Here is a 16,335-nt window from a genome sequence, read left to right on the forward strand (position 1 = left end):
CAGCCGGCCAGAGTCTGCCGTCTGCCCAGCGGCGCCTGAACTGCCCGTCTGCCCAGCGGCGCCTGAACTGCCCGTCTGCCCAGCGGCGCCTGAACTGCCCGTCTGCCCAACGGCGCCTGAACTGCCCGTCTGCCCAACGCCGTCTGAGCTGTCCGTCTGCCAAGCGCCGCATGAACTGCCCGTCTGTACTGAGCCTTCAAAGCCGCACGTCTGTACTGAGCCTGCAAAGCCGCCCGTCTGTACTGAGCCTTCAAAGCCGCCCGTCTGTCATGAGCCTTCAGAGCCGTCCGCCAGACAGGAGCCGCTAGAGCCGTCCGCCAGACAGGAGCCGCTAGAGCCGTCCGCTAGACAAGAGCCGCTAGAGCCGTCCGCCAGACAGGAGCAGCCAGAGCCTTCCACCAGACAGGAGCAGCCAGAGCCTTCCGCCAGACAGGAGCAGCCAGAGCCTTCCGCCAGACAGGAGCAGCCAGAGCCATCCGCCAGACAGGAGCAGCCAGAGCCTTCCGCCAGACAGGAGCAGCCAGAGCCTTCCGCCAGACAGGAGCAGCCAGAGCCTTCCGCCAGCCATGAGCAGCCAGAGCCGCCAGCCAGCCATGAGCAGCCAGAGCCGCCAGCCAGCCATGAGCAGCCAGAGCCGCCAGCCAGCCATGAGCAGCCAGAGCCGCGAGCCAGCCATGAGCAGCCAGAGCCGCCAGCCAGCCATGAGCAGCCAGAGCCGTCAGCCAGCCATGAGCAGCCAGAGCCGACAGCCAGCCATGAGCAGCCAGAGCCGCCAGCCAGCCATGAGCAGCCAGAGCCGTCAACCAGCCATGAGCAGCCAGAGCCGTCAGCCAGCCATGATCAGCCAGAGCCGTCAGCCAGCCATGAGCAGCCAGAGCCGTCAGCCAGCCATGAGCAGCCCCTCAGTCCGGAGCAGCCCCTCAGTCCGGAGCAGCCCCTCAGTCCGGAGCTGCCCCTCAGTCCGGAGCTGCCCCTCAGTCCGGAGCTGCCCCTCAGTCCGGAGCTGCCCCTCAGTCCGGAGCTGCCCCTCAGTCCGGAGCTGCCCCTTAATCCAGTGGGGTTAATGTGGAGGGTGGCCATTTGGAGGAGGCTACGGAAGCGGGGTTTGACTATGGTGGGGTGGGGACCACGTCCGGAGCCGGAGCCGCCACCGTGGACAGATGCCCACCCAGACCCTCCCCTAGACTTTAGGTGGTGCGCCCGGAGTTCGCACCTTGAGGGGGGGGGTTCTGTCACGTTCCTGACCTGTTTTCCTTTGTTTTTGTATGTGTTTAGTTGGTCAGGGCGTGAGTTGGGGTGGGTATTCTATGTTATGTGTTTCTATGTTGGGTTAAATGTGTTTCCTGATATGGTTCTCAATTAGAGGCAGGTGTTTGACGTTTCCTCTGATTGAGAACCATATTAAGGTAGGCTGTTCTCACTGTTTGTTGGTGGGTGATTGTTCCTGTGTCTGTGTCTGTTTGCACCACACGGGACTGTTTCGTTTGTTCGTTCGTTTGGCTAGTCTTTCCTGTTTGTGCGTTCTTCGTGTCTATGTAAGTTCTCAAGTTCAGGTCTGTCTACGTCGTTTTGTTGTTTTGTTTCTATTCAAGTGTTCTTCGTATGTTCGTCTTTGCTTTAATAAATATTCATTATGTCTACATACCTCGCTGCGTGTTGGTCCGATCCATGCTCCTCCTCGTCCGAGGAGGAGGAATATGACGAACGTTACAGAATCACCCACCAACAAAGGATCAAGCAGCGGGGTAAAGGGCAGCAGCGACAGCAGCGGCCCATTACACAGGACTCCTGGACATGGGAGGAAATTTTGGAGGGAAAAGGACCGAGGAGGAGGAATATGACGAACGGTACACAACAGTGAAGATGCGACTCCGGGATGCTGGCCTTCTAGGCAGAGTTGCAAGGAAAAGCCATATCTCAGACTGGCCAATAAAAATAAAAGATTAAGATGGGCAAAAGAACAGACACTGGACAAAGGAAGATTGGAAAAAAGTGTTATGGGCAGACAAATCTAAGTTTTAGGTGTTCGTATCACAAAAAAAGAACATTCGTGAGACACAGAAAAAATGAAAAGATGCTGGAGGAGTGCTTGACGCCATCTGTCAAAAATGGTGGAGGCAATGTGATGTGGGTGCTTTGGTGGTGGTAAAGTGAGAGATTTGTACAGGGTTAAAGGGATCTTGAAGAAGGAAGACTATCACTCAATTTTGCAACACCATGCCATACCCTGTGGACGGTGCTTAATTGGAGCCAATTTCCTCCTACAACAGGACAATGACCCAAAGCACAGCTCCAAACAATGCAAAGTAGTATTGTTTAGTATAGTAAATAGTCTGGGTAGCCATTTGATTAGATGTTCAGGAGTCTTATGGCTTGGGGGTAGAAGCTGTTTAGAAGCCTCTTGGACCTAGACTTAGCGCTCCGGTACCGCTTGCCGTGCGGTAGCAGAGAGAACAGTCAAGGGTGGCTGGAGTCTTTGACAATTTTTAGGGCCTTCCTCTGACACCGCCTGGTATAGAGGTCCTGGATAGCAGGAAGCTTGGCCCCAGTGACGTACTGGGTCGTTCGCACTACCCGCTGTAGTGCCTTGCGGTCGGAGGCCGAGCAGTTGCCATACCAGGCAGTGATGCAACCAGTAAGGATGTTCCCGATGGTGCAGCTATAGAACCTTTTGAGGATTTGAGGACCCATGCCAAATCGTTTCAGTCTCCTGAGGGGGAACAGGTTTTGCCATGCCCTCTTCATGACTGTCTTGGTGTGCTTGGACCATGTTAGTTTGTTGGTGATGTGGACACCAAGGAACTTGAAGCTCTCAACCTGCTCCACTGCAGCCCCGTCGATGAGAATGGGGGTGTGCTCGGTCCTCCTTTTCCCGTAGTCCACAATCATATCCTTTGTCTTGATCACGTTGAGGGAGAGGTTGTTGTCCTGGCACCACATGGCCAGGTCTCTGACCTCCTCCCTATAGGCTGTCTCGTCATTGTAGGTGATCAGGACTACCACTGTTGTGTCATCGGCAAACTTAATAATGGTGTTGGAGTCGTGCCTGGCCGTGCAGTCATGAGTGAACAGGGAGTACAGGAGGGGACTGAGCACACACCCCTGAGGGTCCCCTAGATTGAGGATCAGCGTGGCCGATGTGTTGTTACCTACCCTTACCACCTGGGGGCGGCCCGTCAGGAAGTCCAGGATCCAGATGCAGAGGGAAATGTTGAGTCCCAGGGTCCTTAGCTTATTGATGAGCTTTGAGGACACTATTGTGTTGAACGCTGAGCTGTAATCAATGAATAGCATTCTCACATAGGTGTTCCTTTTGTCCAGGTGGGAACGGGCAGGGTGGAGTGCAATAGAGATTGCATCATCTGTGGATCTGTTGGGGCGGTATGCAAATTGGAGTGGGTCTAGGGTTACTGGGATAATGGTGTGATGTGAGCCATGACCAGCCTTTCAAAGTACTTCATGGCTACAGACGTGAGTGCTACAGGTCAGTAGTAATTTAGGCAGGTTACCTTAGTGTTCTTGGGCACAGGCACTATGGTGGTCTGTTTAAAACATGTTGGTATTACAGACTCGGTCAGGGAGAGGTTGAAAATGTCAGTGAAGACACTTGCCAGTTGGTCAGTGCATTCTCGCAGTATACGTCCTGGTAATCCATCTGGCCTTGTGAATGTTGACCTGTTTAAAGGTCTTACTCACATCGGTTGCAGAGAGCGTGATCACACAGTCTTCCGGAACAGATGCTCACATGCATATTTCAGTGTTATTTGCCTCGAAGCGAGCATAGAAGTAGTTTAGCTCATCCGGTATGCTCGTGTCACTGGGCAGCTCTCGGCTGTGCTTCATTTTGTAATCTGTAATGGTTTGCAATCCCCCAACATCCGACGAGTATCAGAGCCGGTGTAGTACGATTTGATCTTAGTACTGTATTGACGCTTTGCCTGTTTGATGGTTCGTCGGAGGGCATAGCGGGATTTCTTCTAAGCTTGCGGGTTAGAGTCCCGCTCCTTGAAAGCGGCAGCACTAGCCTTTAGCTCAGTGCGGATGTTGCCTGTAATCCATGGCTTCTGGTTTGGGTATGTACGTACAGTCACTGTGGGTACGACGTCATCGATGCACTTATTGATGAAGCCAATGACTGATGTGGTGTACTCCTCAGTGCCATACTTACATGATTGGAGCATAACATATAAACGTCATGTCACAATATTGCTTCTCTGACAGGGTCATAATTTGAAATTGATTGCAGGTGAACATAGACAGACTAATGGGTGTTTTAGAATGTCCAAGGCTGTAATAGCATGAATGACAATGAAAGGTTAAAGGGTAAATTATAAGAAAACTTGTCAGCTCAGTAAATTGCTTTTATTGCATGTGATGAAGCCAATGACTGATGTGGTGTACTCCTCAATGCCATCGGAGGAGTCCGGGAACATATTCCAGTCTGTGCTAGCAAAACAGTCCTGTAGCTTAGCAATTGTGTCACGGCATCTGTGTCACGTAGTGCTGCTCATTCTGTTCACCAGTTCTGAAGGTCAACGTCACCGGCACTCTAGGCTGCACTGAACGATGTCGATACGCGCACCTGGTTCCAATTCCTCACTGATTGTGTTTGTATAAATGTGCCCTTTGTTTCCCCATTATTATAAAAAAATATTTACCTTTATTTAACTAGGCAAGTCAGTTAAGAACAAATTCTTATTTTCAATGATGGCCTATGAACAGTGGGTTAACTGCCTTGTTCAGGGGCAGAATGCCAGATTTTTACCTTGTCATCTCAGGGATTTGATCATGCAACCGTTTTGGTTGCTAGTCTAATGCTCTAACCGCTAGGCTACCTGCCGCCCCATTGGGCTGTCGATTAATGTTCCCATGTCCATTGGTCGTGTGAGTACCTATGCGTTGTCTCAGCCTGTGCTGCGTGTTTTTTGCATTGTCTATTACGGTCTCGTCCCGTGTCGTTCAACAAGGTTTACCCTCGCTTTTCTGTTTGAGCACATCCCAGTGTTTTGTATACGTGTTTGTTTTGGGTGTATTAAAAACCCAGATGATGTATTCCTGTGCCTGTCTCCAAATCCTTTATACCAGCGTGACAATCTGCTTCATCTGACCACTTTTTTTATTAACCGAGTCACTGCTGCTTCCTGCTTAAATCTTTGCTTGTAAGCAGGAATCAGGAGGATAGAATTATGGTCAGATTTGCCAAATGGAGGGCGAGGGAGAGCTTTGTATGTGTCTCTGTGTGTGGAGTAAAGGTGGTCCAGATTTGTTTTCCCTCTGGTTGAACATTTAACATGCTGATACAAATTTGGTAAAACGGATTTAGGTTTCCCTGCATTAATGCCCCCGGCTACTAGGAGCGCCGCCTCTGGTTGAGCGTTTTCTTGTTTGCTAATGGCGGAATAGAGCTCATTCAATGCAATGTTAGTTCCAGTCTGTGGTGGTATGTAAACAGCTACGAAAAATACAGATGAAAACTTTAGGTAGATAGTGTGGTCTACAGCTTATCATGAGATACTCTACCTCAGGCGAGTAATAGCTTGAGACTTCCTTAGATATAGTGCACCAGCTGTTATTTACAAAAATACATAGTCCGCCGCACCTTGTCTTACCAGACGCCGCTGAGGTAACCTGCCGGTACAGCATATAACCAACCAGCTGTATGTTGATAGTGTCGTCGTTCAGGCACGACTCCGTGAAGCATACGATATTACAGTTTTGAATGTCCCATTGGTAGTTTAATCGTCCGCGTCGTTCATCAATTTCATTCTCCAAAGATTGCGTGTTTGCTAGCAGAATGGAGGGAAGTGGGGGTTTATTCGATCGCTTATGAATTCTCAGAAGGCAGCCCGACCCTCTGGCCCCTTTTTCTCCACCTCCTCTTCATGCAAATCACGGGGATCTGGGCCTGTTCCCGAGAAAGCAGTATATCATTCGCTTCGGGCTCGTCAAACTCATTAAAGGAAAAAAAGGATTCTGCCAGTCCGTGGTGAGTAATCGCAGTCCTGATATCTAGAAGTTATTTCCGGTCATAAGACATGGTAGCGGCAACATTATGTACAAAATAAGTTAAAAAATAAGTTCAAACAACGCAAATAAACAATCAAAAAAACACAATCGGTTGGGGACACGTAAAACGTCAGCCTTCTTCTCTGGCTCCATTGTTATATTGTTTCCACGTCATTTAAACAACAAAAAATCTATGTGATGATGAATCACCGTGGAAAACTCAATGGATTTTGGAAAAGTAATCAACATATAGGCATTTCTTCTTTACCTAAATCCAATGACATGGTGACGTGTTTTGTAGATTTCATGTTGAATTCAGGTTAGTTGACAACTCAACCAAATGTACTGTATATCAAAAGTAGACGTTGATCTGACGTCTGTGCCCAGTGGTTAACTGTAATGAGGCCTGTGTAATTGAGATCTGCCTCCTGAATGTTAGGAGGAGACACTCTGCCACATGCAATTTGGCTAATTTAATCTTTTCCCCAGTTGTTATTTTTGGTCTAATGTGCCCTCTTCAGGATATTGCATCAATGTTGTATCATATGCAGGTAGCTTGGCGGTAGGAGCGTTGGGCCAGAAACCAGCAGGTAGCTTGGCGGTAGGAGCATTGGGCCAGAAACCGAAAGGTTGCTGGATCCAATCACTGAGCTGACAAGGTAAAAATCTGTTATTCTGCCCCCGAGCAAGGCAGTTAACCCACTGTTCCCTGGGTGCCGTGGATGTTGATTAAGGCAGCCTTCTGCACCTCTCTGATTCAGAGGGGTTGCGTTAAATGCGGAAGACACGTTTCAGTTGAATGCATTCAGTTGTACAGTAGACTACGTATCCCCCTTCCCCTTATGAAAGCATCATTTTGCTTCTGATCAGTTTAGAGAATCTTTTGACCAGTCATCATGATAATTAAAAAACAGAAGGTCATGCAGAAATGTCCAGATATGTGGGCCCCAGCCAAGTTCAAAGTCCATGTGAAATCTAAGCAAACAGCATGAGCACTATTTTTCACAGACCTAAAAGCAGTCAGAACCTCACCAACGAGAGACATGCAGGAGGGTGACTTATTGGATTGCAAATAGAAGAAGTAAATTTCACAATATAATGAGGTCATTTCGAGTGAGCATTGAGAGGGCAGCTATACATTGGATCCAGAATTGAGTAGAATTGAGATCCAACTCCTTCAGGATGTTTATGGTTCAATTTCAGATTGCGCTGGAGCTTTAGATATGAAGCTGGTGTGGATTGTTCTGCATTATTTCAACCAAGTGTTCAACCATACTGACTTGTTGATATTGATTGTTTTATAAAAGTCATTTTAATGGACTGCCTGGTGGTTGAGTTTCCTCTCCTCTCTGGATACTAACATGATTGGAGCATAACATATAAACTTCATGTCACAATATTGCTTCTCTGACAGGGTCATAATTTGAAATTGATTGCAAATGAACATAGACAGACTAATGGGTGTTTTAGAATGCCCAAGGCTGTAATTGCATGAATGACAATAAAGGTGAAAGGGTAAATTATAAGAAAACTTGTCAGCTCAGTAAATAGCTTTTATTGCAAGTGAAGGACAGTTCACAGGAGGACAGTTAAGTAAGATCAATGAAAGAGAAAATCTCTTTTAACTGGTGCTTCATGCTCTCTCTTTTTCTGAAACGATTTTCTGAATGGATAAAAGGACATATTGCATCTATTATTACAGAGTTAAGAGTCTTTTTGAAACCAGGACAAAATGCCACTCTGGCACTTCACAGTACCATTTGTGAGAAACAAGGAACAATATGTTTTTGAACAAGCCCAAGTAACACAATTACAACACTTGGACCTATTGAAGTGATTATTGACACTGCTGAATGCTTGATGAGTGACATTAGATTTTGTTTGATGAGTAATCTAACGTTAGATTCCAGTTGTATGTGTGTCTAAGTGATACAGGTACAGTTGTCAGTGACTCAAGAGATTCTCCCTTGGGCTGTTTAAGCCACATTCACCTATTAAAAACAATACAAAGCAAGTAGTGGGGAACCTATAAGTAGAGCCTGACATTGTATTTTTATTTTCAGACAAACTGCATCTCTGCATGTTATCATCTCCTCTGTTAGCCAGGTCCTGGCTGCATGAAGAGTTGACTGTGTACATTTTTCATATAGCTTATGCTGTGATTGGCGCAAAATAGTGTGGGGTAACAAAATGATCCCTCAAGTCCCCAAAGCCTGAAGGCTCGTCCATCAAGTAGTGTTCACTGAAGCCCAATCTGTGTGTGCAGTGCTGTGCCAAGCATAGCAGGGGCATTTCACATTACCGTTACCTTGGCCTTAAGATTTCCTCCTGAGAGATAACTGTGACCTCACAAGGGGGGAAGACCCCCAACACGGCCAGAACCTCTTGATGATTACAGTTTATGAAGCACAGAGGCCATTTCAGCCATTTTGTGCTCCCGAGTGGCGCAGCAGTCTAAGGCACTGCATCTCAGTGCAAGAGGCGTAACTGTAGTCCCTGGTTCAAATCCAGGCTGCATCACATCGGGCCGTGATTGGGAGTCCCGTAGGGCGGCACACAATTGGCTCCGGCATCGTCCAGGTTTGGCCGAGGTATGCCGTCATTGTAAATAAGAATTTGTTCTTAACTGACTTGCCTAGAAGTTAAATGAATAAAACGTTTTTTTAAAGTATAGTAACTTATAGCCCATAGGTGAGCCTGACTCATCAATAGGTATTGGAAGCTGTAGAAGAATAGAAGAAGAATGAATGAGCATCTGATTTATCTGCTGTGCTTTACTGAGCTGGACGAGGATGATGCTGATTAACTTCAATTAGAATGTATCAAGCGCAGCACTCGCTGCGTCTATATTGCATTCCTCTAGTGGAATGTAATGTTTTGGACTGAGTGAGGGTTGATTTTCCCAGTGGGATTCATTTAATGCTAACTTTCGGTTTTGGGTTGTTTTCCCATGGTGTATATTTATTTTTGCTGCCATTGCAAAAACTCAGCTGATCAGTATGTTGTCTGGCACAGTGAGTGTTGCAGTAAAAATTCAGTGAGTTGATGAGCCGAGATGAAAGTTGTGTTCACTGACCATCAAAAAGCAGGATGGAATAGTGCTGTACTCTATGCAATCTTGTTTTAGGATGGAATTATAATTTGAAAGGTTTTAATTCCTTTCAAATGACTCACTGTAACCCCCAATGATTACAGTGTACAGTTCAAGGGCGTGAGCAACCTTTCTAAAGAAATTTTTGCCCTATTTTTCCTCATGAGTTTCTTCCCCATCCTATTCTAGTTGTCGCTGCTTAGGGTACATTTATAAAGGAAGTTAAGGCTGAATTATTCATTTGATGCTATGAATAGACAAGAACACTGCCATTGAAAAAGACAGCAGCAAACTATCTTAACTTCCTAAGTGGTCTTCTCGCTATCTCTCTCTGTCTCACCCTCTCTCACTGTCTCATTCTGTCCCTTGCTCCCTTAGAATCTCTCTCTGTTTCTCTCTTTATAAGTTTCCCCTTTCCTTTGATGTTAAACAAAGAGACTGAATATAGGTTTCAAACCTCTCTGATATTACTGTGGAGATTGATTCGGGTCGCATGCTGTCTGTTGGAGGAAAGAAGGGCTGGCTGTGTAAAGTAGCATTGATTAGATGTGACTGACCAGTGATTGCTTTAATCAGGCCTCTGATCCAGCTGTAGGTTATGCCCAGTTCAATCTGTCCCCTCACTGTACCACAGCTTTAGGTTATGCCCAGTTCAATCTGTCCCCTCACTGTACCACAGCTGTAGGTTATGCCCAGTTCAATCTGTCCCCTCACTGTACCACAGCTGTAGGTTATGCCCAGTTCAATCTGTCCCCTCACTGTACCACAGCTGTAGGTTATGCCCAGTTCAATCTGTCCCCTCACTGTACCACAGTTGTAGGTTATGCCCAGTTCAATCTGTCCCCTCACTGTACCACAGCTGTAGGTTATGCCCAGTTCAATCTGTCCCCTCTCTGTACCACAGCTGTAGGTTATGCCCAGTTCAATCTGTCCCCTCACTGTACCACAGCTGTAGGTTATGCCCAGTTCAATCTGTCCCCTCACTGTACCACAGCTGTAGGTTATGCCCAGTTCAATCTGTCCCCTCTCTGTACCACAGCTGTAGGTTATGCCCAGTTCAATCTGTCCCCTCTCTGTACCACAGCTGTAGGTTATGCCCAGTTCAATCTGTCCCCTCACTGTACTACATTCTTTATTCGTTGTCCATTGGCTCCTCAGTACTCCAATATTATGACTGTCCTCCTTACCTCGCTCCTTAAACAACCCGTCAGGGCAAGACCGATAAAGAGGGATAGTAGTGTTCTCTCACAGCTTTGTATATACAATGTATCTGGACGTAGCAGGGTTTATCATTTGGGGAGGGTGTTTAGTTTACATTCCCCAACTGCTGTTTGTCTGGGCTTTTTATAGTACAGAGGACAACCTTGGTGTCACTCTTCCTGACTGTCTGGCCGTTATAAATATCAGGTTCCGTTTGAGGGATGAGCAATGAGTCTGAAAGCTATTAGGTGTAAAGAACATGGAGGGTAAGGTCACCTTCATAACGCTGGCCTCAGCAGACACACCAGTAATGATCTGCCTAGCTAGGAGATATGGTGATAAAACATATGCATTCTTAATTTGACTTGATTTACCCTATGCTGTTGATTTTGAGCAGCTGTTGTAGTGAATTGGGTGAGGCTTGATACATCTATGTTGTGCTTTCAGTATTTCAAAAACGGGAGGTGCAAATTATGCAGTCCTAGTTATGACCTTAGACATTTTTCATGATCACCTAGCAGATCCTGTGTCAGCAGGAAGTGATGTCTCCGAGCAGTCCAAACGAGAATCATATTTCTCAAGGGGACAAAGATCAAGAATGCTCATGATGCCATGAATCTAAAACAGCTTGTTTTACATAGTCATTTCCATCATTTAGAGTGGTTATTGGACAGCCCTGATAGAATAGGGCAGTTGGGTATTGGAGATGGGAATCTGAAACGTGTGGAATATGACTGGTAACTTTGAAATGGAAACCACTTGAATGTAACATTTCCTTCCATGAGTCATTAGGGTGGCCCTTGCGGACCCTTGGAAATGGTGTCGATTAGAGTACATTGTGGACATTACATAAAAAACACAATGACTGAAGTATTTATAGTTTTATCTCTCCTGGGATTCATTGGGTATTGCATCTAGTCCCTCCCAGGAAATGAAAAGAGAAAGACGGAGAAAAAACTCAGAGAAGTAATGTCCGATGTTTGCTCGGTGTTCACTCACTAGTCTCAGCACTGGATTGTTTACTTGACAGATCGATACAGATTGGTGGTTTTTACAGAGGACCCTGTCATGATTGACAGGACCTTTCCGATGAACCTGCCCCTCATCCACAACGGACTTGAGAGGAAACACAGGTTCCTCCCAGTTAGTTCTGGGACAGGTGCAATGGACGTGCATCAGATTCTCTCTGAAATGTAAAGGTTGATTCGACATAAGGTGAAGGAACTTCAAAACTCAGAACTTCAAATCTCAGAAAGCTCTGCAAGCTCTTAAGTCTGAAAAGTCAGACATCTCTTGTCTAATTTTAACTCCAGAGAAGAGAGGACAAAAACAAGCATCTCACCTGCTTTTTTTACTATAATGCTCAAAATTGAAGTGAGATTGTTGTAACAAATTGACGACCTTGAGGTTTTTCATAAATGTTCCTTTTCTAAACTCAGCGAGATGATGATTGTGATGCATTGTGGAACTTGCTACCACACCATTGTCACCATTGGCCTGGTCATATTTCTAGCTAAACAACTCACAGCTAATTAACATTTACCTCATTCAGAGTGGCAGTCACAACAAATCATTGAAATATATCACATAAACTATGCAAACAGGGGAGGGGACATTTATGTACGTTTCTGACAGATCCCGGATGTGGGTTTAAAATCAATTCTAAGTACATAATACACCTAAGGTCAAGTGAATAGCCATGTCTCTTCTTCGATCAGCTGAGTGTTTCAATGGCCACTGTAAAGGGGTTACTGATTAACTAAATACCTTGAGCTCTGTTTAGAATGATGTAATCGCGCTAGCACTGTCGCCGCTGTGCACACATCAAGAAAAACATATGCTGGCTGCTCATTGATATATGTCAGTTCCATGGTAATACAGATTTTATTTGTCAAGTGTGTTTCCCGGACTCGTTGGTGATGCTGGATTAAATGTGACTTCTACCTCTGTCCGCCCGGATGTTTAGCTTTAGCACTTTGATGTCAGTTGGGTAAGAAACAGAAGGTACAAGGGCAGTATTCATGAAGGTGAATGGGGACATTATTTGAAAGCACTGATGTCATTTAACCTAGTTATGATAATGTGCTACATAGAAATTTCCAGAATTTTCTAATTATTTAAATGCCCTCAGGTAAAAAGTCATCATTGTTATTTTTTTTAACTGCAATAATTGCTGAATTGTAGAAAATGTAGGACCTGATTACTAAAGCAATCTCATGAAAAAGTTTGCCCATTTAAACAAATACCTAGAAGGAACTTTGAAGTGAGCTGCGTACTCAAGAGTTCAGGAAGAAAGGAATGACGTTTTCCTGTGTATTTGGTTTCTCTGAGAGAACGCTCGCCCTTGCTTTGTGCTCCTTGATTCAGATTGGTTACTAGCATTTCTTGGTGGTATTGATTCTCTCTGCAAAAAGGGTTTGCCCACCCCAGCAGTTTGGTCCAAAGCAGGGGAAACTAATTGACTTGTTTTGACTCAGATGTTTTCATGTGCCTTTAGGATAGACCTGAGGAGAGAAGTATAACTTATTATCAGTGACTTTAGAAAGGACTTAAAGAAACAGTGTGTGTGGGTAGTGATGAATTAGAGGAATTATGATAGATAAAGAAAATCCAAAACACATGAAGTGTGCAATTTAAAAATAAAAAAATGTGTCTACAAAATGATCACAATTAAATCTTATGTTTATTGATTGATGTTATTCAAGCAGCATAGTAGTGTTATTTTCCTAGGTAACCTTATTTTCTCTGAAGATATCCCAAATAACTGGAAGCAATCTGCTGCCTTGGTCATCTGATCAAAGGTTGGAGGCTGGAGGTTGAATCAATTTGCCACAACACCAATTGAACTCTTATCTTGACGATTGTTGTGTTGAAACACTTCTGTCTTTGATTTGGTATGACGATTTTCATCAAAGCTAAAGTCTAATTATAGGGACTCTGTTGAGTAATTGTCGGCCTCATTACCAAAATGTTATTGTTTGTTGCTTATTTTAAGTTGCTGTGTTTATACCAATTACGACCTCCATGCAAGACTTGATATGCCATCATCATGCTTCATGTCCTCCTGTTTGTGTGAGAAATTATTTGTCACACTTGATTCACTAAAATCTTGGAGCTTTCCACGCCCCTGTTGACATTGGAGCTAGATTAGAAGATATACAAAGGACTGTTGTTGCTCTCAGTACATCATAGTGTTGGTTCTTGGGCGTATCCAATATCTGTACAAACACTTCACAAAACAAGCATTTGGAATAAATGAACCCAATACAAATACTGTGGAGTAGAGCTCATCTTAAACACTCATATTTCACAGTTTGCGTGTTCACTAGGAGATCATATCAGTGTGGTCATGGATGACGAATTGGTGCAAGGAACTTTCATTCCAGGCGGAGGTCACTCTGGGACATGGGTGGGGAAGCAGAGAATAACCGTATAATGGCTTTGATCTTCCCGCCAGGGGATTTAGCGTTTCTCCCACACTCTCCAGACACTCATCAGTACATAATGCATGAGACAGAGATAAAACATGGAGAAGTAAAAGATAAGTCATAATCAGACTTTTATTTTTATTTTGGGAGGCGGTACAAAATGGCTACTGCTCTCGACTCCTTGGTGCTGCAGGGATTGCCAAACAGCCTGAGCATTTACAGTCTACCATGTCTACCTACTGATCTCGTCATTGAGTAATACACTCACTCTGAAGGCTGTTTAAATAAGTTTAAGGGCCACCTTGATCGGTTGTGACGTCTGAAAACATTGACTCAAGAGGGGCTCTTAAGGAGAAAACGGTGCTGTTGATAAAGAGGGAAGCGGTTTAGGGCAGACTTCCAGAGAACCTTCAACCTGTGCCAGACTACTGGGGGCATACAAGTCATTTATTTTACTAGGGTTGGAGACCAACTTTTACGCTTTTGGATCAACTACCGTGAAGGGGAAAAAACACATTGGGTACAGTATGAGGGGTCTGGCGGGCCACTGACTATGTGGTTGTGGTGTTGTAGCCTACAGCAATTCTGAAATGGTATTTAACCATTAGATAATTGTCACAGAGGTGAGTGTAACGTATATGACAGTATTAAATAAATAAAGGGTGTTAAAAAGTTATGACTACAAGCTCAACCTGCGGGCTTCCTGGCTAAACTGTATGTTTTTATAGATGGTGTGAGAGCCGCCTCATTTTACGTACATTACCTCTGACCAGACACTACGTTACTATAAGCACTGAGATGAAAATACATAGATTTTACTCTTACAGAACATGTCTCTGGGTTTTGGTCTGCTGTGTGGTTCTCCTCACACTATGTGGCTATGTATTAGGCTACTGCTCATATTGTATATTAGCAGTACCACTGACCCAGTAGAGATGAAGACCTTTCCCTCTCATCATGGCGCCATCCTCGTAATGTCTTCATAGCAGGACCGTACGGTCTCTATTCCTCCACTTATACTCCCAGCACGCCAAGGCACCAACCAATCCTTATTGTTCTGTACGCTAGTAATGAGAGTTGCTAAATGGAAAATGAGCTCAGGCCTTGTTCCTGATGCTAACTAACAAGAGACTCTCTACTGGCTATTCCCCTATCGCTGTCGGGAACAGTGACAGACAGAACACGCAACACTGTGTCTGGCAGTTCTGGCAGGGTAGCAATCGGTAAGCATGGTTAATCTATCACTCGCCTGTCCCCAATGGCATTCAAGGCCCATTAGCTTGTGAGCACCCAATGAAACATACAGTTGTAAGTGATAAAACAACTTGCTGTGCTGCAGGACTGCTAGGCAATTGGATGTGTATAAATGTTAACGCTTTTGTTCGGGTTTCAACTGTAGGTTTGGAGAAAGGCATGAAATTGAATTTTGAAATAAGTCTTTACCCTGGGTGGTAATCTATAAGAAATGTTCTCTCTCACCCACAGACCTTTCTATTTGGCTCTTAATCCTTTGTTTTTAGTGATTTTGTAATGTATAGCCTCTTATGGTGTTTCCTTCAATCTGTGACTTCTGTGTGAGTTCATGGTATCACTGCATGCATTCATACTTTATTTGTTTTGAACATTAAATTAAAGAACAGCTACTATAAATAAGATCACACCCGTTTCAAAACATCTAAAGAGCACATATTAATATTGTATGAGGTAAACAAACAAACAAACAAAAGTGAAAGCAGCAGTGTTGACTATGTACTCAAAGTAAGAGAGAAACAAGTAATTCAAGGACACTAAGCTGTCTCTCTCTGTGATCCACAGTAAACTGCAGGGATCCTGCAAGCCAAGTCTCTGCCAATACAGAGATGACTTTCACCTGTTTTGTTTCTACTATGAGGCCTTACTGAGTGTCCAATACATAGTCTGGACAGAATTGTACCTCAGTACTCTTCCCAAGTGGTCCCAAGTGGTTCCTTTGGATACTTGGCATGTGTGAATAGGATTGGAATGCGACAGACCGTCTGGTACACTGCATGCGTGCTTGTGTGTGTGCAGGGGGAGGGAGGGTATAAGCTGGGATTTGCCAGGGACCTCACGATACGATACTATCACGATACTTAGGGGCCGATGCGATATGTATTGCGATTATCACAATTCTATATGTATTTCGATTCGATACTGTGATTTTATTGTGATTCGATGTTCCAAACATATTGCTCACCATATTTCTGCTGAGAGAGCCATGAGAAAGTTAGTTTTGATCAGTCATGGAAATAAAAGTGTCGAAACAAATTTGCTCCCTATTTAAAAAGAAGATGGAGAACAAGCTATGAAGGAAAAATACTGGAGTTTTGGTGCAGGTACAGCCAACTAGCGCAAAAATAATATTGCGATATTGTCAAAACGATACAATACGATATAGATTTTTTTCCCCCCATCACTACTAGAAGCATACTTTTTGTGTGGCATGGTGACAAAATTGGGGCCATGCTCATTATGAAAAGGTCAACTGAAAATAAGAGATTGATTCATGGGTAGACAGATGTGACCAGCAGGCACCTTTACAGAAGGTAATCATATAGGGCTATATTTGGCTGTTCAGGAGGAAGCAGTGAT

The 16,335-nt window shown here is 44.7% G+C and overlaps 1 protein-coding gene across 3 annotated transcripts in view; it reads left to right on the forward strand.

Annotated features, from left to right (window-relative positions):
* LOC139562432 (muscarinic acetylcholine receptor M3-like) overlaps positions 1-16,335 on the forward strand; it is a 120,329-nt gene that overhangs the window by 87,867 nt on the left and 16,127 nt on the right. The window contains exon 1 of one of the 3 annotated variants that reach the window (XM_071380146.1): positions 12,112-12,287. The exons of the other annotated variants lie outside the window; for them this stretch is intronic. Coding sequence (XP_071236247.1) covers positions 12,256-12,287 — 32 coding nt within the window. The 5' untranslated portion in view covers positions 12,112-12,255. Of the gene's footprint in view, positions 1-12,111; positions 12,288-16,335 lie in introns of those variants that run through there. 3 annotated transcript variants of the gene reach the window in all.

Source organism: Salvelinus alpinus, chromosome 32 (genome assembly GCF_045679555.1).
Source record: "Salvelinus alpinus chromosome 32, SLU_Salpinus.1, whole genome shotgun sequence".
NCBI lineage: Eukaryota > Metazoa > Chordata > Actinopteri > Salmoniformes > Salmonidae > Salvelinus > Salvelinus alpinus.